Raw genomic sequence first — 25,003 nt, 5'->3', positions numbered from 1 at the left:
GAGCCAACTTTCAATTTAGAAAATTCCCAGTTTATTCCCATAAATTCCCGTTAAAGTTTCCATCTTTGAAATTTCCCGGAATTTTGCAACCCTAGTTGTGTGACAGCCAACGGGGTTAGACGGCGCTTCGTTTAGGTCACACTATGAAGTCTTGGCTTTGTCTGTCGGGGGAACAGGGAGAACAAGTACAGGCCTCACATTCACCACTCCTATAAATACATTACAACTCATACACCATAACTTAAAGAGAGTTAATCCAACTGAACACAAAAAAAGTACCCTTGTTATTCTTGTGGTTTTGAACGTTTTAGGCAGTGTGGATTTGTAATGGATCCAACTGTAACATACATTTATTTTGGTGTTTAAAAGCTGCTATTATAAGCAACCAAATTCAATGCATTTCTCATTCACAACTTCACAATTTTTACAAGTTTTGGGTCTGTGATTAACTTTGTAGGTTCTCCAGTGAAACGCAACTTTTAATTAAGCTCTTAAATAAAGAGGTTTCTACAGAAGAGTAGAATATAAGGGCCAAGGGGGAAATGAGGAGGAAGTTTTAAAATTCCAGAATAAAGTCAAGATTTTAATTATGTATTCAACGCCAGAATCTTTGATTTATTAGTTGTTTTGACTTTTCAAAGTTTGTCTTTGACTTTTCGAGTTTCTCAACATTTCAACCACTAAGTTGATTCTAAAAATGCTAATTGTCAATGAATAAAAAACTTCTCTGTTTTGTTCTGGCACCTAAATCCCCTCCGTATGTCTCACACATCAACACTAAAACGTCCAAAAGCACAAGAATAACATTACAGTCTCTGTTTCCAGATGGAAGTCAGTAAAAGCAAATTAGGACGTATCAACACATATTAGATAAAACAGTATTTATATTAAAATATCTTTAAAAATCCTTTAACTTTGCCCAAAACATGTGACCAGCATTTCTCAGTGTAGCTGGCAAATAGACGTCAAAATGAAAGCGGGAACGTTGAATGTGACGAGGACAGTGATGTGTGTTTGACCCAGCTGTCCACTGAAGTGTTACACAACTGTCCGTCTCCTCCATGTGTCCATCAAGGGATTTTTACAGTTCAGTCCCATTATCTTTCTATGGATTTCAAATGTGGACAAGTGGTTTCTTTTTTTCATTCCCTCTGCTATTTTTTTTATTGAATCATGCAGATTATCGTTATCTGATATTATACATATTTCATAAACAAGCAAACACTGGACATAAATTAGATCCTCTATAGATAAAAATGTAAAAAGCTAATAAGACAGCAGTTGATTATACTGAAGGTCACAGCCAGGAGGTGGCGACGTCGAGCAAAAAGGCCGCCTGACACCACCCTCCCCGCCTCACCCCACCACCAGCATTGTCTCCATCATTTCCCTCTGCTCTAATACAAGAAGCGACCAGGCGTGGAAGCAAATGTCCTAGTGGCCAAACGGTGGTACTACATTGTCAGTCCGTGATGTCATTTTGGCCCTCATTGACTTACATTGGGATTTTAGTAAGTAAGTAAATAAAAACAGGACAAACACTGAATAGCCCTTATCGATAAATCAATATAAATAAGTAGGGCCTAGAAGTTGTAAAATGGGGATGCGGAAGAATGCCGGAAGATCGCTATAAGATCCATGGATGATCAGAGTATTTCTGTTCTCGAGTCAAGTCTGTTTTGGTATCCAATTCTCTTATCCATGCTGTTATACCTTTCATATGTGACAGAAGCCATTTGTGAGGGAATTGGGTTGGAGGTTGAAAACTCATTGATTCAAATATCAAGATGAAATCAAATGCAACTACGTTTTTTGTCGACAACAGAGCTGAAGTATAACAGCCGTGACTTGATGAACCAATTGGTAAATCATCCAATAGTAGATTCTTCCAGTTCCCTAAAGTGGTGGAGGGTCGGGTTGGGTCACAAGCGGTGTCACAGTTGGTCCGTCTAAAGGGTACAGGAGTGGAGGAGGAACTGTTCTTGTGTTGGTGTTTTTACACAGGCGGGTTGGAGGGTCCTGGTATCTGCGTGGTGGGCCAGGGGACAAACAGGACCCTCTCCTGTCCCCCCCGTCTCAGGAGCCTTCACGGCCGATCAGGACTGCAACAGAGACATCAACATCAGTCATCACACACAAACATGGAGGGAGATGAGAGGTGGAAAGGCTCTTCACCAATGCACATTCTCAAAGATATTGAAGTGACTGTTATTTTGTATATATTGATTATTGTGCTTTTATTTAGGTCTTAATGTGTGCATATGTATAAATGTGTATTCGATTGTATATATCGGTTTATACATATTTGCATACATATTTTTATATATATATGTTTTTGTATTCGGGATTGTGGGAAACGGTATTTCGATCCGTCCGTCTGTACACACACACTGAAAGACTACTCCCACATAGATTAGACACTAGATTAAAAGTGTGTGGTCTTTTTAGTAACTTTTTTGTTGTGTCACTTCAAGCCATTTTGAATCATTGCAGTCATTGTGTCTCATGTGGCAGTTGTTATGTGTCTCTATAAAGGTCATGTTGCATCTATTTAAGTATTTGTGTGCCTCCTTGAACATGGTTTGTGTGTCCTTGTAGTCGTTTTGTGTCTCTATTGCGGCTTTCACACCAGCGCTTTTCCCTTTCTAGCTCCGAGCTCGAGCTTTTCTGGTTCAGCTCCGGTTTCCCTTTTCTGCTCCCGCTCTGTTCACACCACCCAGAGCCCGACTGGTGCAGCCGCTGCTGCGTCATGACGTAACCGTTTACATCGCTGATTTGCTCCCCGCTCACAACAACAACAACAACGGGGGACTACGTTGTGTCGATGATCGTGTTGCTTTTAATCATACGAAGTCAGATTAAATTAAATAACGACTTCTCCAAGCTTATACTTTTCTCCAGAGTGCCGTGGTTCATTGTTTATTCATGTGTTTCAGCGGCATTTACCGACCGCTGCAGTGCTGGCTGCTCTTCCACGGGAGTTTATTCTCCCGTTAGCTCCGGGTTAGCTAATACTTTAGAGCGGCCTCTCNAAAACAAAACGTCTGCCTCTCTCCACAATGATCAATAACAGTGAACGGATGGTCAAAGTAAGGTGCAAATAAACAGAATCACACGAAGCCTGGTTAGTGTTGCCTGACTTTATAAAGTGTGTTTCTTATTATAAGTGTGTGGTTGCCTTCTAGTCACTTTGCTCAGCACTACTGCTTGTAGGCAGGCATGACGAGACTCTTCAGTCGACCCATGTTCAGGGGAGGTGGGTTTAGTTTCCTGCACGCCTCGACGTAAGCGACGCCGCCTCTTAGCTCCGAAGCTCTTGCCTCTNATGACACATAGACACTGGACTCGACTTTTGGTGGACACCGTTTGCACGGGGAGGTGGGTTTAGTTTCCTGCACGCCTCGACGTAAGCGACGCCGCCTCTTAGCTCCGAAGCTCTTGCCTCTCGACCACACATTAATTGGAGCTGGAAGTGAACCGGATTTCGGAGCTAAGAGCCGGCACCGCTGCGGTGTGAACAGGAAAAACCGGTACTTTTCAGGCTCCAGCTCCGAGCCGGAGCTGAAAACGCGTTGGTGTGAAAGGGGCATATGAGGTCTTTTTGCATGTCTTTGTCATTGTGTTGTGCCAAGCATGGCCCAGAATCTCACTTATTTATTGTTTGTATTTGAAGCCCCCTACCCTCTCTTTCCGGTACCACTCTAAGTCATTTTGTATTGGTGCAGTTGTTTTGTGACCCTTTGTATTCTCTTTGTTTCCTTGTACAAGTTATGATTCTCCTTATTATCGTTTTGTGGTAATTGCATTTCTTCTTGTAGTTGTTTTGTGTGTATTTGTAGTCTCTTTGTACTTCTTCGGTGTCTCTGTGTTCATTGTGTGTCCTCTTTTTAATGTATTTGTAACACCTTGTACGTGTTTTGTGTCTTTCTGGTCATTCACATGTCTTTGTTGTCATTATGTGTCTTTGTCACTGTTTTATTCCTATTTCTACATCTTTTGAATATCTGTAAGAATATGGTGTCTCCTCATAGGCTTTCATGTCTCTTTGTAATTATCTTGCTTCTCTCTGTAGTTGTTTTGCTGCCCAAGGTAATCACTTCATTCACATTCTTACATGAAATGTTAGCACCCACATAAAGCAGAGGTTCTGGGCGAGGGTCCCTCTGTCCCCTCTGGTCCGAGGGCCTATGTCCAGTAAACCCATTCAGCAATCTAACCAGGCAAACAAAGCGTAGTAATCTAGTAACCTGCACTCTGATCACATGACCAGACTGTGAACACTGTAGGGGTCACACACCTCTGAGTGCTGCTGCATCTCCTCAGTAGGAGAATCTGTTTCCCTGATAACCACAGCTTTTGTCACCAGCATGTCAGGGTGCTGCTGCTTGGCCTCCTGGATGGCCATGGCGAGGGCCTGGGGACACGAAGCATCCACACAGGGGTCAGAAACCTCACATTATAGCTTCATTTGCCTCGTGACTTTAGGCACAGTGCAATTGTGCATTATCTCTGTTACACTCCTCCTCACCTGATGCTGGTCCACATCGTCGTCTCCTGTGATTATTATCCTCTTCTCGATTCTTGTCTCTGAGTAACCTCCTTTCACAGTCTGCCAAAAGTATTCAGATAGAAAGAATAAAAAAATGGATGACATGTTTAATCAAGCTTATCATTCAATAACATATAATACATAATTTCGTATCTATTGTCTCAGTAAAGACAGTTTTTTTTCATACAATGTCATTACATTAAATTGTGTAACAACATATAGATTGTTCTCTTATGCATCATTTTTAATGAAAAAAAATCTTTTAGTGTTATTTGGTCACCTATTCCCACAACAAGTGATCAATAGTGTGAAATAAACAAAAGCTAATTCATTAAAATTGCCCTTAAAGGCTGACATTGTAATGAAGGGATCATTTGATTGTGATTGGTTGTTGGCTAACTCCAAGCTCCAGACATTAGACTGTAACCATGGGAACAGATAAGGTGTTACCTTGGTAACTTGAGTTGTGGTTGCTGTGGTGACGCTCTCAGCTGTGATGGTCAGCGGGGAAACGACAGAGTCCCTCTCCTGGGTCGCAGCTTTTACCTGTGGAGTATTTTAGAGGGGCAACACACACGTTGAGGAACACACTGCAGACACACACACACAATGATGACTTTAAAGGGGCCCTATTCTGTTCTTTTTCAGTTTCATATAAGTATTCTGTGCCTCTCCTGTGACATGTCTCCTTGCTTTAATGTTCAAAAAGCTCTTTATCTTCTCATACTGCCTGTGCTGCAGCACCTCTTTTCACCCTCTGTCTGAAACCAGAGCCCAGTCTGCTCTGGTTGGTTAGCTGGCCGGCTCTGTTGTGATTGGTCAACCGCTTAGAGATGTCCCGCCCCTTAGCCTATCACGTACAATGTGGTTGAGCGAGAATTATGTCACTATGTCCTGATAGTAAACAAAGGATTCCAATGGGAGCGTTTCAGGAGGGGATTTGAGCTTTTCCAGACAATACCGATATAACAAACCACAGGAAGAGTGTAATAGGGCCTCTTTAAATGTCTTGTTTCATCAGACCTAAACCGAAAGATATTCATTTTAATATGATAAAAGAAAACGGGAAAAGCTGGAAATATCCATATGTGAGAGGTTGAAAACAGCATTTTCTAAATGCTTCACATGAAAAGTAACCTTAACTATTAAACATTTATCAAAATAATTCAAATAATGGTAGCTCTACCTTCAAGGCACCACACACAGGTTTGCTGCACATACTTTTCTGTTAAATTTTAGCTATTGCCCCGTAATAAAAGCGAACAAATATAACATTGTTATTGCCAACACTAGTAGTAGCACAAATTCATCTAAAATATTGACATCCACATCTTCTGTCTCATAAAACTGAGACATTTTGATGATATCAAATACAAGTATTATAGCAACGTCCTGTCAACAATTGGCTCTCACACACACATAACATTTTTACAATTTTGCAGAAGGATATGAAGTAAAGGTCAAGGTCACAAAGGGAGACAGCGGCAGCACAATGGCACAACGTTTATTTATCTGCTGTGCACACACACACACACACACACACACACACACACACACACACACACACACACACACACATACACACACACACACACACAGATGTATTTCTTCTGTGAGATACTTACAGGCGAGCCATTTTCTTTCAGGGCAGCAGGAGCCTCCCTCGGGCTGACGCCTCCGTGGTTCTGAAGGAGAGAGAAACAGACGTGTGTGGGCAGAGTCTTTATTAAATTCTTAAGATGACGAAAGTCAAGCGACATTAAAGAAATACAATAGGGGATCAAAGAAGCATTACTTCAATCAGAATATTAAAGACATCAGTGATTAGTTATAAGGCAGACACAATGGCTTTACGCTGAAAATATGAACACTTTGTTTTTGCTCCCATTTTTTGTTGAGTTGCTATGCACACACAAGACATGATACTCTCTACTTTAGAGTGTTTCATTTGCCACGATGATCCATCTACTGACAGGAGCAGCTTATCAAGATGCTGATTAAAAGCGTAATAATTACACAGGAGTGCCTTGGGCTGCTCACAATAAAGGCTAATCTAAAATGTGCAGTTTAATCTCAGAAGACATTGATTGGGATTTCACATGACTCGGGCTACAGAAATGAATTTCTTAGCCTGAAAACAACACAAAAAGTCAGTCATCTGGTGTGACCACATGCAGTGCTACAAAATGGAGTTCATCAGGTTGTTTATTATGGCCTGTGGAGTGGTTAATGGCTGTGCAAAGTAACTGGTTATTGGCAGGAATTGGAATTAGTGTTGGGCACACTAATCCTGAGCATCCCAAACAGGCTCAATGGAGGAAAGTTCTGGTAAGTATTCAAGACGTGCGAGAACTGAGATGTGTTCAGCCTCCAGGTGAGTGAGGGAAGGCTCATTAATGGCACCGCGATTGGTTTTGGGAACTTGTTACAGTGTTAAAAATATCTTGCCCAAGGACACTTCAAAATAACTAACTAATTTGTCTTTTAGCACGTTTTACAACTTTTAAACCCTAATGATTTAAATAAGTTGATTCAGTTTTAAACAAAAGTATCCGCTCATTCACAGACATTTATTTCCTAATGTAAGTCAATGGGAAAAAGTATTTTGTGGGCCCAATGAAGTCACGGATTGACACAGAAGTTGTAGTACCACCGTTTGGCCACTGTAAAGTTTTGCATAAAAGTCTGTCGCACTTCCTGGGGGCTTGATTCAACTTTAGAAAGACACATTACATGTATCAAGTAAGATTACATTGCATTGTGGGAGAAAAGTAAGCATCAACAGAAGCATCAACACCACTATTCAGTATTGCACTGTCTGATTGGATTTGACTCTAATCTCAATTATATCATGTTTACACACAAGCATAACTTTAATAATGACTGCACACCAGTTACTTTTTTCACAGCAGGCATTGTCTATTTTCTTTCAAGTGCCTCGGTGAAAGTAACAGAGAGCACGCATACCTGAAATCAAAGCAGCCAAATAGAATTCAGCCATCAATAATTTCAATATCTACACCTTTGCCTACCTACTGTGACCTGTGTGAGAAAAGGTCTACTGTGGATGCTGGCTCACACTCATGGCTCACTGAGACACTAAACGAAGTGCACCTTAATGACATTTGTTTCACCTGGGCTTTCACTGCCATGATGAGCCAAAATGTCTGCCGTGACAAAGTGTTATTGATGGTGATGCTGGCTCACTGACAGGGTTCAGAGGAGCCGTCGTTAATGTCATTAGATGTACCTGTGGTGAAAAGCCACAATGCCTGTCTATGGAAGCACAAGCAGGAAACAACATGTCTGTGGGTGAGCTTCAGTGTGCGGTGGGAGAGATATTGACACCTTTTATTCAGTAAAGTTTATCCGCAGTATAAAAATACTCCATTGCAATTTAAATTACCGTGTACAAACTCTTACTAGTAAAAGTACAGAATAATTAGAATAAAAATATATACTTACTTATGTAAATTAGAATATTATATATATATATTTTATTGGAATAATATTTATCCAAGTAGCTTTTGAATGATGTCAAGATAGGGTTAATTTGAACTAACCTAATAAAGTTGTATTCAAAATAATCAAATTGAAACTTTTAACTGATATTTACATGGTAAATATTGACCTAAATTGAAATTAAAGTTGTCAGATTATTGCAGTAGAATAAAAAGGGCAATATTTCCCTCTGAGATATAGTGGAAAGGAAGTAAAAAGTTATAAAAATATTGAAATACTCAAGTAAAGTATGACTAAATTTGCACAGTACGTACTTGAGTCTTCCAGCACTGGGTTTAGTTTGTTTACTTGCAATTTATTTTTGCTCAAAACACTGGAAAGGTTATCTGTGACATGCTAAAATGTGGAGTTATTAAGTCAGTAAACAACTAAACTGCACTGTCAATAACACGGCAAAGAGCAGTTAAGGCGGACGGTACCTATAACTGCCAACTCACATACTAAAATCAGATAAACTAAACATTTGTTTTCCGCTGCCTAGGTTATTAACAAGCCAGTCAACATCTGAAACGATTTTATAAAAAAGGAAAGTCTCATTTTAGAGCAACTGCAATGCTTCTAATTAATTGTATTTAGCCTATTGAATCCACATCTATTACCTCGTCTAATTTTATTGTTACCCCGAGCCTGTTTTTCAGGTTTCAGGCTCGAAAATGACATTCCCAGAACAAATGACCATATCTTCCCTTCTAAAAGGGTTAAATTAATAATCTTTTTTCTCAAAGTAATGATAAACCTGTCAGTTGGATGTAGAAAAGTCAGATTCAATATAGATGTTTTTTATTTTAAAGAAAATTCAGATTGAACATGGTAAAAAACTGTCAATTATTGTGTCCGTCCAAAATATATTTTGTACTTATAGTGAAAACTAACCTTGGATGATGGGTTAGTAGACTAAAAGCTTTAGGAATCCAAAGTACAACATATAATAAGTACCCTGTATCAAGATTGATGCAAAACAGCCATCTCTTTCTAACCGTCAGAGCCAATGGAATCGAGGGGAACTCCCACCTTATTTGGTCATGTGTGTGTATTATACTGCCGCATAACCAAGACCGGAAGCAGCAGACACTCTGGTGGCTACCATTAGCAGCAAACTTTTGCTCTGCAATTTGAATTATGGATTATAAATAATTCAAATTATTGCCCAGAAACTTTATCAACCTATGGATTAACCGATTCAGCCGCGTTTTTTCTCGTTTTAATGCCATTGAACACGTCATTTGATCAGATTAACAGCTACGGTGAGACGATCTCCCTAGAAGCTACGTAAAGGTACGTGTTGTGATGTCTGTGTTTGCTTCCCCTGTCGCAAGTTCGGATCACTCAGTGATGATACTATATACCTAAATAATCTGTGGAACCTCAGCTTTAATCGGATATCTTGTATGTGCAGCTACGATAAGTAATAAGGGTACTTCTTGAGTTCTGTGACAATGTCCGTTAGCATTTTTCGCTAAGGGGTCATTTAGATGCTTCTTATGAGACTTGTGTTTTGTTTTGGTAAATATGGTTTATATCGTCAGTTAGCTGAGATTATTTCCGTTAATCTGGTATAACACATTAATAGGTTCTTAAATATTAAGATCCCCTGAGACACAGTGTCCCGCCGGCGGGGACCTTGGGGCTTAACAGGTTAGCAAACTACTCCAAGTAATAAAGTCAAAACACCCCCAAGATACTCATAGGTATAATCTCTTGAGCATTATGTAAGAGACAAGGCTTTATTGACAACACATTTCATAGCCATGAGTGTCAATCAAACCAATATCAGCATGTCCAAACTCCTTGAGTGTATATCGAGGTAATCCTCAAGATGAAAAGATTGCTTTTACTGCGGTCTGGTGGTAACGCTGCCCAAATTCAGAGGCTGTCATTGTCATGCAGCCAGTTGGCATCATCCAGCCTTTGTGCTGCTGTTGAGCCTCAGAAAACATGACACAGCGCCCTCTCCTGGCTCAACAGAGTCACTGCTGTAGATCTTTGTCTGCCTATCCATGATGTCATCCTCCATTTGCTGCAGGTGCACAGACACACACACTTTTTATTCCACCCCTCCAAAGACGTCTCACTCTGGCATCTTTGAAATTGGACTCAACACTGATCTGACACTTCAAAAGGCCCCCAGTCTAAATCGATGCCTGAGTTCCCGCACACCATTAGCCGCATTGTGAGCCGCGCAATGATTGCATTTTAATAAGGCACCTGTGGGACAGTCGGCGGGCACTCAAAGCTTTGTCTCCGGAGATGAATGGGATTCACACCTGCTTTCATCATCCTCATTAATACACTGTCAATACTTTAATCACTCCATGATGATGCTATTATGTCCTCCCTGTCTGGGGAATTTGGGCTTCATTCGACCAGAGCCCAGGGAACATGCGTCTTCCTCTAATCAAAACTGACTACAAAGCTCTGAAAAACATTTTACAAGTCTGGTGTTTGTGTCCTGTGGCGAGTATTGTCCTTCCTTTCTGCTAATACCTTAGCTTCAGCATTGATATTTAAAATATGATGTAGGCTACATAAAAAAAACAATCAAAATAAAAGGGCAGCCACACAATTGTTGTAAACACTCAATAGTCTGGAAAACATCCCATTTGATCGACATTTTCCATAAGCCTGTTACCCAGACTCAAAAAGCCATTGTTCCGAAGGCTCACAGCTCCTAAATTACACACTGTATTAGTATCAACCATAGGTATCAACTCAAGCTTTGACCTAACTAACAAAACCACAGAAGAAGGCAGCGAGTACTAGCCAATCAGAGGCAGAGAAGCAGCCTTTGCCATTGTGGTACGAAAGTGTGTATTTTCAGAGCGATTGACCAACAGAGTACTGGTTGTTTGTGTTTGTGGGAAAGGATTGTCATACAAATGGGCTTGTGTCATGTTGATCAAGTTGACCCATACCAGTGTCAGTTGGATAAATGAAAAAACTACAGCCAGCACGCAGAAAAAAAGTGTCAAACGACACTTTATCGGCCCAACGAAATTGTCCAACACATACTTTCCTCTGAACGGAGAAACCTACAAGATATAACTAATGTAGTACGTTTAGGAGATGCACAAAGGGGGATGTGAAAGGGGTTTCTTGCTTTAGAAACTCCTTTCAAAATGGAAATGACAAATGAGCGTGATTGCCCATCTCATCTGACGGGTATAGGGTCATTAATCATGATTAATCACAGAATATTAATGTAATTACCGCAAGTATTTAGATTTTTAGATTTTCTAACAGGATTATGCAAGATAATGTCACTAAAGGATGGAACAGTGGAGCTATTATTGAGTACGTGCAATGTGCAGATTCATGAATTATGCAGCTCTTTTTATGGCAATAAATTAGCTTTGCTAATATTCTGATTGTTTATTTACCTGCGGTGAGGCATTCATGATGTTGGAGTGGGCCTCTGATCCATTTGTGTGTGTCTCCTTCTTGCTATCAGCCCTCTTCATGATGTGGGCCGCACTCACAGCACTGGCTTCTTTCTTTGCCACGGGAGGCTGTGTGAAACGACAACAGTAGAGTTAAGTCATCATTTGTTAGCAAGAAAATGATGCAATTCTTGCAGAGAGCGTATTTTTCAAAACAAAGCATTTCAACAATGTTTACTTAAAGGAACAAACACTTAAAATACTTTGCTTTTATTGGATTGTTTGGTTTAATGGAATCATGCAAATGATGGTGAAACAACAGGGAAAATCCACTAGAAAGACACAAATAAAATGTGCGAAGAATTCATAAATCAAAATACAAGGAGAACAAAAAAAGTAGAGCGAGGAACCAAAATAAACAGACGTGATAAAATGCAAACAATGGAAAATGATACAACAACCACAACAAATAATATAAAAAGCTGCCGTAGTTATGGCACCAAGTCCAGCAACGCAGGGTGAATCCAGCGGGGGATGATGAAGATGATGATGAAGGACGAATTCAGTGGAGGAAATAAGTATTTGATCCCCTGCAGATTTTGTAAGTTTACCCACTTACAAAGACATTTCTATTTTTAAGGATTTTCTTTTTGATATTCTTACTCTGTTTATATAAACCTACCATTACAATTATAGACTGTACATTTCTTTATAAGTGGGCAAACTTACAAAATCTGCAGGGGATCAAATACACATTTCCTCCACAGTATGTTCATCAGTCTACCTCGTGATGTGTTCCCTCCTCTATGGGAGACTTGTCCCGGGAGCCCATCAGACGGGCAGAGTAGAACCTGGAGGTCTCTTCAAAATCTTCCCGGCACACCTCAGGCTGCCTGCCCCGCTCTCCGTGCTCCGACGTGCCCTTAGAGAAGTCTTCGGATCCGGAGTGGAGGTCCATCAGGACGGTGAAGTCCACCTCCGCCTCCAGGCTCGACGTGGAGCTCACCGTCATGCTGGAACATTTACGCTCGATGCCCAGGTGGGATTCTCTCATGCAGGCCACCGTGTCCCGGTCCTGCTCCTCCTCTGACGCTAATCTGGGGAGAGGCCTCCTGTCCCCGAGCTCCTTCTGGGACGGGTACAGAGAGAGGATCACCACTCTGAGGTTATATCACTGCAGGCGGAGGGATGGCGAAGATGTCATGATATGGAGTGGAAGTGGCATCCTTGTGTTTGAGGGTTTGCTTGGATTCATGGAGGACTCAAAATCCGAGTCAGTGTACATGCAATGTGTATTATTCATATTTACAGTATTGTAGGGCATGCAGTCATGTCAGAAAGGAAAAGTTAACTGTTTGAGCCTGAAAAGGGTTTGTATTTAAGGACATTTCAAATTGCATAAAATGAATTAATAGAACATACCAAATGAAATGTGCCTCTTAGCCTGAAAACTTTAAAAACGTAATTCTCAACTTCATAGTTTTGTGGATTTTGCGGTCAGTTGTCACCAAGCATTCAAATAAAACAAAAATAAAGTACTGGCATTCAACACGTGGCACGAGATCTGAAATGAAACCGCTCTGTTTTAAGGGGTCAGGATCCAAAGAGGAGGGAAACCGTTTGATTATAATGAAACTCCTTAGGCCCCTCATGTAAGTAATGCCACTCATTAATTACACACACGAGCTAATTACATCACAGTTAAAACTGGATCATGTCTGCAATAGACAAGCATAAGGGATTTTGTTTTCCACCCACACATTCAATTCCAACTCAAGATGATGGATGACTGCAGCTGAGTAGCCAGTGACCATAACAAATGTCAATCTGTATGGCTTCGGGCTATGTTTTATTTATCAGTAGAAACTGGTCGTTCAGTTATAGGGAGGGAAGCAGTTTAGCCGTAAGGGATGCAGAAAGGAAAAGAGAAGATGGGTGAGGCATGATGAAGGTGGATGAATAACCTTGAAATCAGCAAACGGCTCTTCATAAATGGCAGGAGTAGAGACGGGCTCCTGCAGGGGGAAGCAGAGGAAAGAGCAGAGAGAGCATCTGAAGGTTAGCACAAGCTGAAGTGGTCAGTGAACTGAGAGAGGCCACAACACACACACAAATCTGAAAAGCAGAGCTTGACTGGATCCTGAAAATATGGTAAGATTGTTCAGTCCCAACCTAAACTGGGGGTACTGGTCAGTTAGTCTGCACATTTTCACGTTTAGAAAACATGTTTCCTCTTATCTGTGGTGCTATTTATCAATGTAGTATGCTTTGGTGTGAGCTGCTGCATATTGACATATTGTCTGTAAAGATATCTGCCTTCTCTTGAATACATAGGAACTATATGGCACTCAGCTTGTGATTCTTTTAGCACAAAGAAAATACATAGAAAAACTAAATAGCAATGTCTGTTTTCCCAAACGTATGACTTGGTTACTAAAGAAAATCCATAAACTGTTTTTGAGCAGTTTCATGCAGGAACTATTTTTGTTTACAGCTAACTGAAAAGAGCAGACATTGGCAAGTAGACATTGGCTAGCAGACAATAGCTAGCAGACATTGGCTAGTAGACATTGGCTTTCAGACAATAGCTAACAGACAATAGCTAGCAGACAATAGCTAGCTGACATTAACTAGCAGACAATAGCTAGCAGACAATAGCTAGCCAACACTAGTTAGCAGACGATAGCTAGCCAACAATAGCTAGCCAACACTAGTTAGGAGACGATAGCTAGCAGACAATAGCTAGCCAACACTAGTTAGCAGACGATAGCTAGCCAACAATAGCTAGCAGACGATAGCTAGCAGACGATAGCTAGCAGCTATAGCTAGATGAGAGGGTCCTTCTGCAAGTAAGATGTATCCTTCTTTAAACTGCTCACAACTAGGTCTAGGGATATCTTTAGTATTGACTTATGAAAAAAGACATTGTTGTAAAGCTTTGTTCACAACAAGCCAAGTGTCATCTAGTTTCATCATATTTGAGAGAAGAAACATATTTATATAGCAGATATCTTCAACACTCAGCAACTCACACCCAAACAGTTCGGATTAATACATAGCATTTAAAGTGAGGGCAAACGTATGTATTGTTTAACTTTAATATAGCTACAAATACAAAAACAGCTAATTATGTATTTTAAACTGACTCAAACCCAAGTTTAGGTGAGGAATTCAGCCAGACCCAATCATAGCCAACTGAGTCTGTTCAGATCCAGTCAGGTCCCAATGGATGTCAGCACAAATTTCAGGCAATACTCTACATAACAAACAGCAATAGAGGACACAAAAGAGGTGAGCTTGCTACAACAACAACAACAACAACAACATCCACAGCCAAGTTTATTAGTTAGATTTAGCAGAGAAGAGAAACATGCAGTCTGTATAATGAGCAAGTTTCCAGCATAGCAGCAGCCAAGTGTTGCAACACTACGCACCTTGAATTTAAAAAAGGGAGCATTCAAATATTATCAAATAAAATAGTTAAAAGTCCAATAAAAAGGTGCCGGGGTGCATTTCAAAGCCTGCCAAAATGACTGTTTGAATGGGTCCACAAGTCTGGAGGAGCATATCATATTTTCCCACACTCCCGACTTCAATCTGATCTTGATATGATTGTCAGTCGCCAGTGAGGTTGCAAACCGAGAGCTACGCAACAACTCTTCTCATGCTTGTTTAATCCAATATATGCAAGAGCTTGACTCAGATGAAAAGGCGGGAAATGATGAAAGCTGTCATGTCTATTCACTTCAAATTCCTTTCATTCTGGTGTCAAAAGCGTGCAAGCTCCTAATGATACCAACAGTGAAATGAAAGCAGCAAATCTGACTGTGTCAGGCACTGAGCTGCTCACTGCCTGCTGGGGAGGAACCAGTGTATTTACATCAGCGCTTACTTTCATATCCAGAGGGGGGTTTTGCATCTGTTTTATGCTTTATCATCACCAATCAGAAGGAGGGAGAGATATTCTTTAAAGCCTGGTCATGCAAGTTTATCAGTTTCTAAATTATTTATGCATAAACCAATTCTATACTCTATTTATATCCAATTTTGTGAAATAATAGCTGTCTGTCTCAAAGAAATGGCAGCACTTTCACCCCTTTCTTTCTCAAATTAGTATGCCATAAATCGTTTGTTTTTGTATTTCCAGTTTGAAAATCATCGGAGCGATGATAATATGTACGCCTTTCTTTCTTTGCCACCCTCTGACAAACAACAATGTGAGCCGGAAAGAAATCTGAGGCTCACAAGTTAGAGAAGGTGAAGACGAACCAACAACCAAAACATGAGGTATTGATTTTTGTATCTTTTTGTTTTGTTAAATTTCACAGCCAGTAATCAAACTGAGGTGAGCTGTAGAGATTTGCCAGACAGTGTGGTGCATGTTGGGGGCAATGAGAAGGGAGAAATTGGGAAAACTTTTTTGACAGATTTTGCAATAAGACAGAGCAGAAGTGCCGCTCCGTAAGAAGTAAGATGGATGAGTTCAAGTCACTGAAAACGCAGAAAAAAAATAAAAATGGCGTGCGAGTCTGTCTGAAGCTCATGCGATGCTTTAATTTCCAATGACTGAATAGCAGATGCCAAGCAGAGTTACCGAGTGTCTCTTCTTGGCTGCGTCCAGACTCGGCTCCCTGCCAGGGTTTCGGCTGTTCCGCAGTATGAGTCCAGATTCTCGGGCCTTCTGTGTTTTTACTGGCGGGGCCGGGGGAGCCATTTTGTGAAGCGCTGAAATCTTTGAGCAGAACGACTGACTCTCCGTCGGTCCTCTAGCAAACTGATAGCTGTCATCAGGATATTCTGCTCTAGTGATTCCCTCCAGATCTGCTGCAAAAGATGGATGAAAGGCAGCCGAGTCTGTCCAGGAGAGGTCCGAGGACGCCTCCGGAGAACCCACCGACCAGCGGTATTCCCTTCTGACGAGTCCCGTGGGCTCTTCCCAGCCCCTTTCGTCCTTACACGCTACACTCTTTGATCGCTCCGGCTTAAGAGGAACAATCCTGGTGATTTCTGACTGAAAGCTGCTGCCTGACAGTCGTTGGAGAGACGTTCTCTGGCTTCTATCTCCCAATAAACCCTCAATATCCTCTCCCCCAGAACTACTGATCTTCCTCTCATGCGTCCTGACCTGTCGCAGCTTTACCTCAGCTAGATCTTTGTTGTCAATAAGACCCCGGCCTCGCGACTTCATCCCACACTCCCCTTTAACAGCTGCTACTGAACTATCATGCTCCATCTTTCCGGGTCCATTCACCATATCGATATCAGCTGGCCCAACCTGACTCACTTTCCTCTTTACCTGCTCTGCTTCTACCTCCATGTTTTCACTCTCTAATGATATATCTTCTTGGTCGTCTTTGTAGACCCCGAAAGACTCATCTTTTTCTGATCCTTGATCATCCTTCACCATCTCCACTGGCGATAGGTCGCAATGATTTCCGGCTTTTGTTTTTTTTTCTGGACTGAGGTCCAAGTCTGAGCCGTTATTGTCTTCGTCAGTAGAGTCACTGCTTTCTTTCCCGTAAATGAGCTCGGGAGGCATACCCAGGTTTAAGCTCTGGGGTCTCCTCTTTTTCCTTGGTTTCGAAGCTGTACGGTCTTTCATCTGCTGTGAGCCCGGGGCCAAATCATCGTTTGCATCTGGGTCGGAGTCTTGAGATAGTTTACTTTGAGATTTGTCAAGATTCAAGTCTGCATTTTCAGATAATTGAACCATAAAACGACTTTTGTTAGTCGGCCGTGGCTCAGAGCACTCCTCTGCCTCTTTGGTTGATGAAAATTCATCAATATGGCTTTTCATTTCTTTGCTGTCATACCCTGTTACCTCCTTATTTATCATCTTGGTTATGTCTATTTCTTTTTCCAGCTCTTCTTTCTCCCATGAAGAATCCAATTTGTTCATTTCTTCTGCCTTCCAGTCTTGGTCCTGAAGATAAGTTTCTTGTTTTTCAATCAATACCCACTCCTCAGAGCCCTACATGTTGGTATAGATTAAAAACAGTTAGACATGCCAAGCACAGCTGCTGCAAATAATTAAACCTACGCAATCATTTGAATCACAGAAAAGGGAACACAATATTCAACTGCTACAATGGGAAGGTTCGATGATCATGAAATTGCATGTAGGGATTTATTCTTAAGGAAAGATACCCCAAGTGAATAGGGTTTAACTATAACACGTATACTTCCCCGGTTAATCGCCTACAAAATGCAATTATGTGTTGTGTTTGAGTGGTTTCTCAAATTGTGTTTTAAATATGCAATTCAGGCATTACATATGAGCTAATGTGAATCTGAACATTTGATTAAGCCAGGTTCAAAATTCTTGTTTCATTTTGTTGACATGTGGAGTCAGAGGATACATCTATAACATGTTGTCATGGAACATTCCTCTGCACAATGTTTTTAGGAAAAACCTTTTATAAAAATCTGAATATGAATGATGGATGGACACAAAAACCGTGAATCGTTCCAAACAATGTTTTGTATTAAAGGTTTTAAATATCCAACTTTTGGTAGGTTGAGGAGAAATGTACAGAAGCAAATATACAAGACCTAAATTAGTATTTTGCATGTTTTCTTTCCTTTCTGAAAGAAGACATGTTACTGAAGTAAAGTCAAATCTAAAATGTCTAAAATCACCAGATCATTAAACACAATGTCTTTGCCGGCAGTGTCACTTTCAAATATGATAGACATATGAATGATAATGATGCACACAAGGCAGTGCATTTCACCAATCCACAAATGCCATAAACAACATGAAACAGAAAGAGTGAGAGATATGTAACCTCAGGTGAAGTCACCACCGTCTTCTGGACGAAACCCTCAACAGACAGGCTGTTAACAGGGTCCTTCCCCACTGCTCGGACCGCCGACTGGCCGACACGAGGCAGAGGAGAGAGTTAAAGGAAAGGGAGAAAAGCTGTTAGAGCTAAAACTCGAAATGAGGAAGTCAATTAGTAAGACTCACAGTAGACAATTTCATGCAAGAACGAGAACATGGGAAAGTTGGAAAGGATCAGTGCTAATAGGTTTTAAAAGGGACAGTTCATCTTTTAATCTAAAATAATTATGTTGCCTCTTACCGGATTCGCTATTCATAAATTGAGATTGTTTGGGTGTGAGTTGCCAACTGTTGAAGATATCGGACGTAGAGAAGTCTTCCTTCTTTCCAACAAAATGGAAGATCGCACTAGGCTTTGGAATACTCAATGACAATGTATTTTAGAAATCCAAGTACTTAAGGTAATAAACCATGTTGAGAGCATGTAGGAACTATTTTATTCCTACCAAACTACACCCACCAACAAATGAGAAGATGCAAGCTTTTGTTTGGTGATACAGTTGGTAGAGGTAGATAGTTGGAAAGAAAACAGTTCCTACATTCCCACAAACTGTTCACACCATAGTTTGAGGATAATCTTGAGTTTCCGAGTCATGATTTCTTCAACTCACACAAAAACAATCTAGATTGAATGATAGCACTACCGGTAATTGGAATAATGTATATGTTTTATTTAACTGTCTCTTTAAGTAATTCTGTAGAAACCTTCTAATGAACTTCAAACTGAAAAGATGTAATCCAGACGAGCTGACAGCCACCAAATCCACAAAACCAAATTTGCAATGCAAATATCTGTTACTACACCAAAGGGTTGAGTTCAACTGAATCTCAGAGCACAGCGACTTTCCCCGCCTTCGACTGTCAGTCTAACTGAATAATACCTCGAATAAGACACTGTGCAAATTACATTTTCTGCCGCAGACAACATTTGACATTGTATGGGCATAATCCGATTTTCCGAGACAGCAGATGGGAGATTGCTTGAAGACAATTTAGTCACTGACAAAAACAAAACCATCCTATTTGAACGTCTAAAATCTCCGGGCTCTTCCTTCAAAAGCCTAATTACCCAAAAAGTTGAGAGCTTTTGTGATCTGGCATACAGAAAGACTGTGTCCCTGTCAGGGCAATCAAGGAAAACAAAAAAAGATAACTGATAATTATGTCTCAAGTGCCTCACATTGGGTACATCTTAAAAAAACATCTAATCTCATCAAGATGCCTCCTGCTGTGCTGCCCGTCAGTCATCTTCAAGTACCTCTGAGCTACTGTCAGAATTATTAGGGCCACCAGGGAGATGCACTTCATTATACACTTTTCTTGTTTCTGTGAGTAGCAGTTTCTTTGGGAAGGGGATGCACGTTTTAACTGCCTCTAGGAAAAGGAATAGCCATAAATACCTTCACTAATCACACAGCATATCTTCTGGCTTGAATTATTCAGTCTACTCTGGATCAATTATTCATAAATGAAAAGAGCTTACTTTTCAATAAAGTTTACAACCCTTTCTAAAAATATACGTTACCGTACAACTACAGTGCATTCTCAATCATGTTCTGGGGGAAATTAATTTTTCTCCTAAACTACCTTGGCAATGCCGTAAATTGAAAGAAAACAACAACACTAGTAGTTAGGTTTAGTAAAAGATCATGGTTCGGCTAGAAATAAGTGTGTTTATTAGGTAATTTGAGTAAAATGGATGCAAAATGACAAAAGTCAAAGTTGAGTATGTTTTGAATTGACACTAGACACAGACATTGGCCTCCTTAATGAAAGCCCAGTAGTGTTTGAACCATCCCACCTACGAAGACTTCCGCACACTGATCAGAAATGTATCAACCATATCAGGCTTCTCACGTAATATGCCCGGTTTTGCTTCGATTGAGGCATTCAAAAGCTCAATTCAACAGGACAGCGGCCATATGGGAAAGTGAATGCCCTTTAATGTAATGTCAAGCATCAGAGTTTACTGGACTTGAGATATTAACCATCGCAAAGCCCCCCCTCCCCCTTTATTCTACTCACAGCCTTCCTCTCCGGCGTGCCGGTCGGGGAGGTTCCCGACAGACGTTTCTCGCGGACCGACAGCTTGCTGTTGGGCTCCTTCAGGGCCTTCTTCAGCTCGTTGATGCTCGCCTGGTGCTTCAGCAAAACATCCTTCGACTTATCCAGAAACTGGAGGAGAAATTGCAACAGGAGGGGGAAAAAAAAGAAGAAGCGAGGAATGCATTAGCAAAACGTCGACATCCTTTCACCAGCAGGACTCACATCAACATATGATATGCATGACTGAACAAGACATGAGAGAGCACTGAGGAAGAAGATGCAATGTGAACGCTTACACTCATGTTAACTAAAGCTGGTGTTTTACGACTCTGAGCTGTGGCCCATGGAGAGCATTGACATTTCAGATGCTACTGAAGCTAAAATAAATCAACCAAGGCAAGTAGATGGATTCATAAATGAATATGTAACATCTATTGTTGCACAATAGGGATGCACAGTATGTTTTTTTTTAGCCAATACTGATATCTAATAATAACCTTCTCCTCATGTCCAAAACTGATGCGATTTATCCAATGTGTATGACTAGTTCATATTAATTCAAAATGAATTCATTTAAACTAATACTCTCCGTGTCCTTGGTTGGACAGTTTTCTACCAGATATGTTGAATGCTAATGTTCAGCTCCGTTTTAAAAGTTCAAGTGGTGCTTAGAGGTTGCATAGATCTACACTGAACATCATTGTATTTCAAGTAGATAATTTTCCTGTACTTGTGTAGGATTTTAAATTAAGGACGTTCTCTCTGTTCTAAAAATAGAGAGGTATTTCACCCGGAGACTGTCAAAGTAGATACCTGAACGTATGCTCAAAGAGGACCAATGTTGTATAATTCACATTTATTTTGATGCAGGCAAAAAATGAATCTGTAAAAATCTCCAAAAAAAAGCAGGGTCTAAAGACAGGAACCTGTACCTCCTGTTTGTGCCGAGGAGTGGACTCCTGATCCAACTGAGAAAGCTGAGTTGGGGCAGGAGGTGGTGCGAGAACAAGAGGTGGAGAGTGAGGGGTCAGAAAGTGCAGGAACAAGGTTCAGATGCAGACACAGGATGGTAGAAGTTCAGTCATAAAGAAGACGGACGGACAGACAGACAGACAGACAGACACAGACAGACAGACAGACAGACAGACAGACAGACAGACAGACAGACAGACACACAGACAGACAGACAGACACACAGACAGACACACAGACAGACAGACACACACAGACAGACAGACAGACAGACACACAGACAGACAGACACACAGACAGACAGACACACACAGACAGACACACACATAGACAGACAGACATACAGACAGACAGACACACAGACAGACAGACAGACAGACACACACACACACACAGACAGACAGACAGACAGACACACAGACAGACAGACAGACAGACAGACACACAGACAGACAGACAGACAGACAGACAAGATGTGGCCATGCCGAGAGACATTTAGAAACACATCCCAGTAAACATTTTGGAATAGATGATTTCCCTAAATCATTTTTCGCAACAGGTGAGAAGCTACTGGAAGAGGTTTAGGGCCACGTGGTTTTGTTTTTTGGATTGGACCAAAGTGATATTTTTCCTTTTCAATTCTGAAATTGAAGTCAAAGATTCTGACTTATGGTGAAAAAATAGGACTAAGATGTTTTCTTCCAGGTGAAGAAATGTATGCACTTTGTGTTTAGAGTGCATGGAGAAAGGAAGGAACATGAATGCTTTTAGTCCAAAAAAACCTGGGTTATGGGGGCACTTCAGCTTCTTCAGGACAACCTTTGTACTACAAGAAAACCCAAAGTAAACCACTCAGTCTTTATTCTAACAGTTACCACATTTTTTTACTTTAGTTCTGATTTTCTCAGATTTCTGACTTTAATCTCAGAACTCCAAAAACAAAAAAATGTTTTCACTAGCACTTCTTTTTTTCTCACCTGTTCTCCAGATGAAAAAGAAAAATCTACTTTAGTTCATCCTGACAAAACCTGTCTTCTTTCGTCATCACAGGAGACAGACTGATTTAGATCAGACAATAGAAATTGATCTGATAATCATCATTATTATAACTTTAATATAAAACTGGAGGTTTATTTATCATAACACAAATACAAACTTATATTGGTTTCAACTGGTTTTAAAGATTTTTGAGCATTTCATGTTACTTCAATTTTCCTAACTGTACATATCACTGCCAGTCAAATGTTTGCTGGGATGCTTAGCTATGACAGTTCGCCCAGACACGACTTTTGCATCACCACTTACACAATAACACATTTCTACATAATGATGGATGAGTAAAGACAGGTTGACAGACAGAGACCAAATCACCAGACACCAAGTACCTCCTGTTTACTGTCAACTGGTGACCCAGCCTCCTCCTGAACGCCAGCATGAGTTATAAAAAGAGATAGCACGTTAGCAACAGAGCGCTAGGCTTGCATGTGTCAGCATAAAGAGAAAGGGTTAAAAAACTGTGAAGCTGTCAGCGGGATTTATGAGCAGTGCAGTGTAAGCAAACAAGTCTGAGTGAATAAGAGTGAAAGGAGAAGTTAGTAAGTGCTAAATCCACCACAGTAATTCCATGCCGATACTGGATAAACCCACATTGACCTGATGGGCTTTTCTGAGCCCATCACACCCTTACTGTCAATGCCATGTCCCTGGAAGCTTTATTCATTTCGACCAGAGGTGGGAAGTAGTGGAGTACAAATACTTTGCCACGTACTTACATTTTCTGGTATCAGTATTTTACTCCACTACTTGTTTTTCTGACGACTTTTTACTTTCTACTTCTTACATTTTGAACACAAATACCTGTACTTTCTACTTCTTACATTTTGAACACAAATACCTGTACTTTCTACTTCTTACATGTTGAACCCAAATACCTGTACTTTCTACTTCTTACATGTTGAACTCAAATACCTGTACTTTCTACTTCTTACATGTTGAACCCAAATACCTGTACTTTCTACTTCTTACATGTTGAACACAAATACCTGTACTTTCTACTTCTCTCATTTTCCAAACAGGCTGGTTCCTTTAGTCTGAATGTGTGTTTGGTGGCGTGATCATTATTATTTAGAGTCATTGCGTGCCTATTGATTTGAACACGATCCGTGTATCCATCATTTCCTGGTCTTCTCTAAAGAAGAGGGACCAATGAAAACGTTGTCATGTTGCCGTTGTTCAGCATGGAAACATTCATTAGCTAACAATGACATTATTGTTCTATTAATATAAAGGGAGGTCAGGTACTCTTTAAAACNCAAGCTGAAAACATTTGGCAACAGAGCCTTTAGTGTCGCAGCCCCCACCCTCTGGAATTCTCTCCCCTCTGCAATCAGGAATGCAGACTCTCTGGACACCTTCAAAAAACACCTCAAACACCATCTGTTCACTCAGGCCTTTGGCCTCAACTAATATACAGTACTCAGCAACCTGTTCCTGTTTTGTTTTCTTCAGCCTATGTATCTGTATGATTATTATTACTTTTTGTTTTGTTTTGTTACTTCCCATTGTAAAGCGTCCTTGTGTTTCGTGAAAGGCGCTATATAAATTGAAATTATTATTATTATTATTATTTGCACATTTATATGTTTGTAAAATATGTAGGCCTACTGAAGGTTAGACAGGAAACCGGAACTGAGTAGAAAGTGAACTGAGTAGCATGGCAGTAGACTGCTACTAATTTTCCCTATGCAACCTGTAAAAGGGTCACGTCCGCCAGAAAGCAATGACTGTAAGTGTAAGTGTAATCCTTACACTTATACTGTAAGGATTAGTAACATGTATTCATGGCCGTGGGAAGTAGGGGTGCTGAGGGTGCTGCAGCACCCCCTGGTGGAGGACAGGGGATCTGCACTTCCACAAGATATAATGCAAAAATAAAGAATGTTCAGCCTTGATGTAACAACATTCCTAATTAAGTAAAGATAACACCCTTTTCACCCCGGTTACATTTTCCATTTGCCCTGTACGATGGGCGCTGTAGTGATGAATGTGGGGGATGTTGGCTTAGCAGGCGCCCGCAGCTCACAGCCAAAGTGAGAGAGATAGAGAGAGGGGATACCGCGGTACCGGTACCGGCGGGGATTGTTGTTAGCTTCTGCTGCGCTAACGGATATAAGAAGCTGTTTCTACAATAATGTGGAGGGAGAGCTCTGTCCTGTCAGACTGAGAGGCTCAGTGAGGTAAAGGACTCTGAGTGTTTAGATAGTTCACTTTAGTCTAAGTTATCTCAGTGAGTCTCAAACGTTTTGATCACAGTTTATGTAAACAAATATTTCCAAGGCACACCTTTATAATTATTAGGATAAATAAAAACAGGTTTGAAATCATTCCAATGTATACTATAGGACAGTAAACCAAAAATATCGTTTAAAACTGGAGAGATTTAAAAATATGCATAAATAAATAAATGTTAACTGATAAAATAAGATATGAATGAACAACACAAATAAAATAAGTTACATTTATTTGTTATTGGCTATGGTAGGTTATTGGAAATGTTCACATACTTATTTGATTAATAAAATGCAAACCGATCTTTTTCATATGGGTGTTTTAGAGTAGTATCCCCTAGATCAGTCTCTAATTGGGCGCTCAAAGTGCACCAGATTGAAGCATTTTACTTTAAAATGTTAAAAA

General features: G+C 40.5%; 1 protein-coding gene across 1 annotated transcript in view; it reads right to left on the bottom strand.

Annotated features, from left to right (window-relative positions):
- Positions 1-1,512: 1,512 nt before the first annotated feature.
- Positions 1,513-25,003, bottom strand: part of LOC104967253 (band 4.1-like protein 1) — a 135,695-nt gene continuing 112,204 nt past the window's right edge. The window contains exons 12-24 of the mRNA XM_010796669.1: positions 21,271-21,383; positions 20,318-20,467; positions 18,237-18,323; positions 16,043-17,419; positions 13,413-13,463; positions 12,233-12,577; positions 11,449-11,577; positions 6,175-6,234; positions 5,000-5,095; positions 4,529-4,609; positions 4,298-4,414; positions 4,115-4,212; positions 1,513-2,102 (exon numbers count right to left, since the gene is read on the bottom strand). Coding sequence (XP_010794971.1) covers positions 4,186-4,212; positions 4,298-4,414; positions 4,529-4,609; positions 5,000-5,095; positions 6,175-6,234; positions 11,449-11,577; positions 12,233-12,577; positions 13,413-13,463; positions 16,043-17,419; positions 18,237-18,323; positions 20,318-20,467; positions 21,271-21,383 — 2,633 coding nt within the window. The 3' untranslated portion in view covers positions 1,513-2,102; positions 4,115-4,185. The remainder of the gene's footprint in view (positions 2,103-4,114; positions 4,213-4,297; positions 4,415-4,528; positions 4,610-4,999; positions 5,096-6,174; positions 6,235-11,448; positions 11,578-12,232; positions 12,578-13,412; positions 13,464-16,042; positions 17,420-18,236; positions 18,324-20,317; positions 20,468-21,270; positions 21,384-25,003) is intronic.

Source organism: Notothenia coriiceps, unplaced genomic scaffold (assembly GCF_000735185.1).
Source record: "Notothenia coriiceps isolate Sejong01 unplaced genomic scaffold, NC01 NC01_scaffold00037250, whole genome shotgun sequence".
In the NCBI taxonomy this organism is placed as follows: domain Eukaryota; kingdom Metazoa; phylum Chordata; class Actinopteri; order Perciformes; family Nototheniidae; genus Notothenia; species Notothenia coriiceps.
The sequence above is the reverse complement of the archived record's forward strand: the minus strand, read 5'-3'. Positions and strand labels throughout refer to the sequence as shown.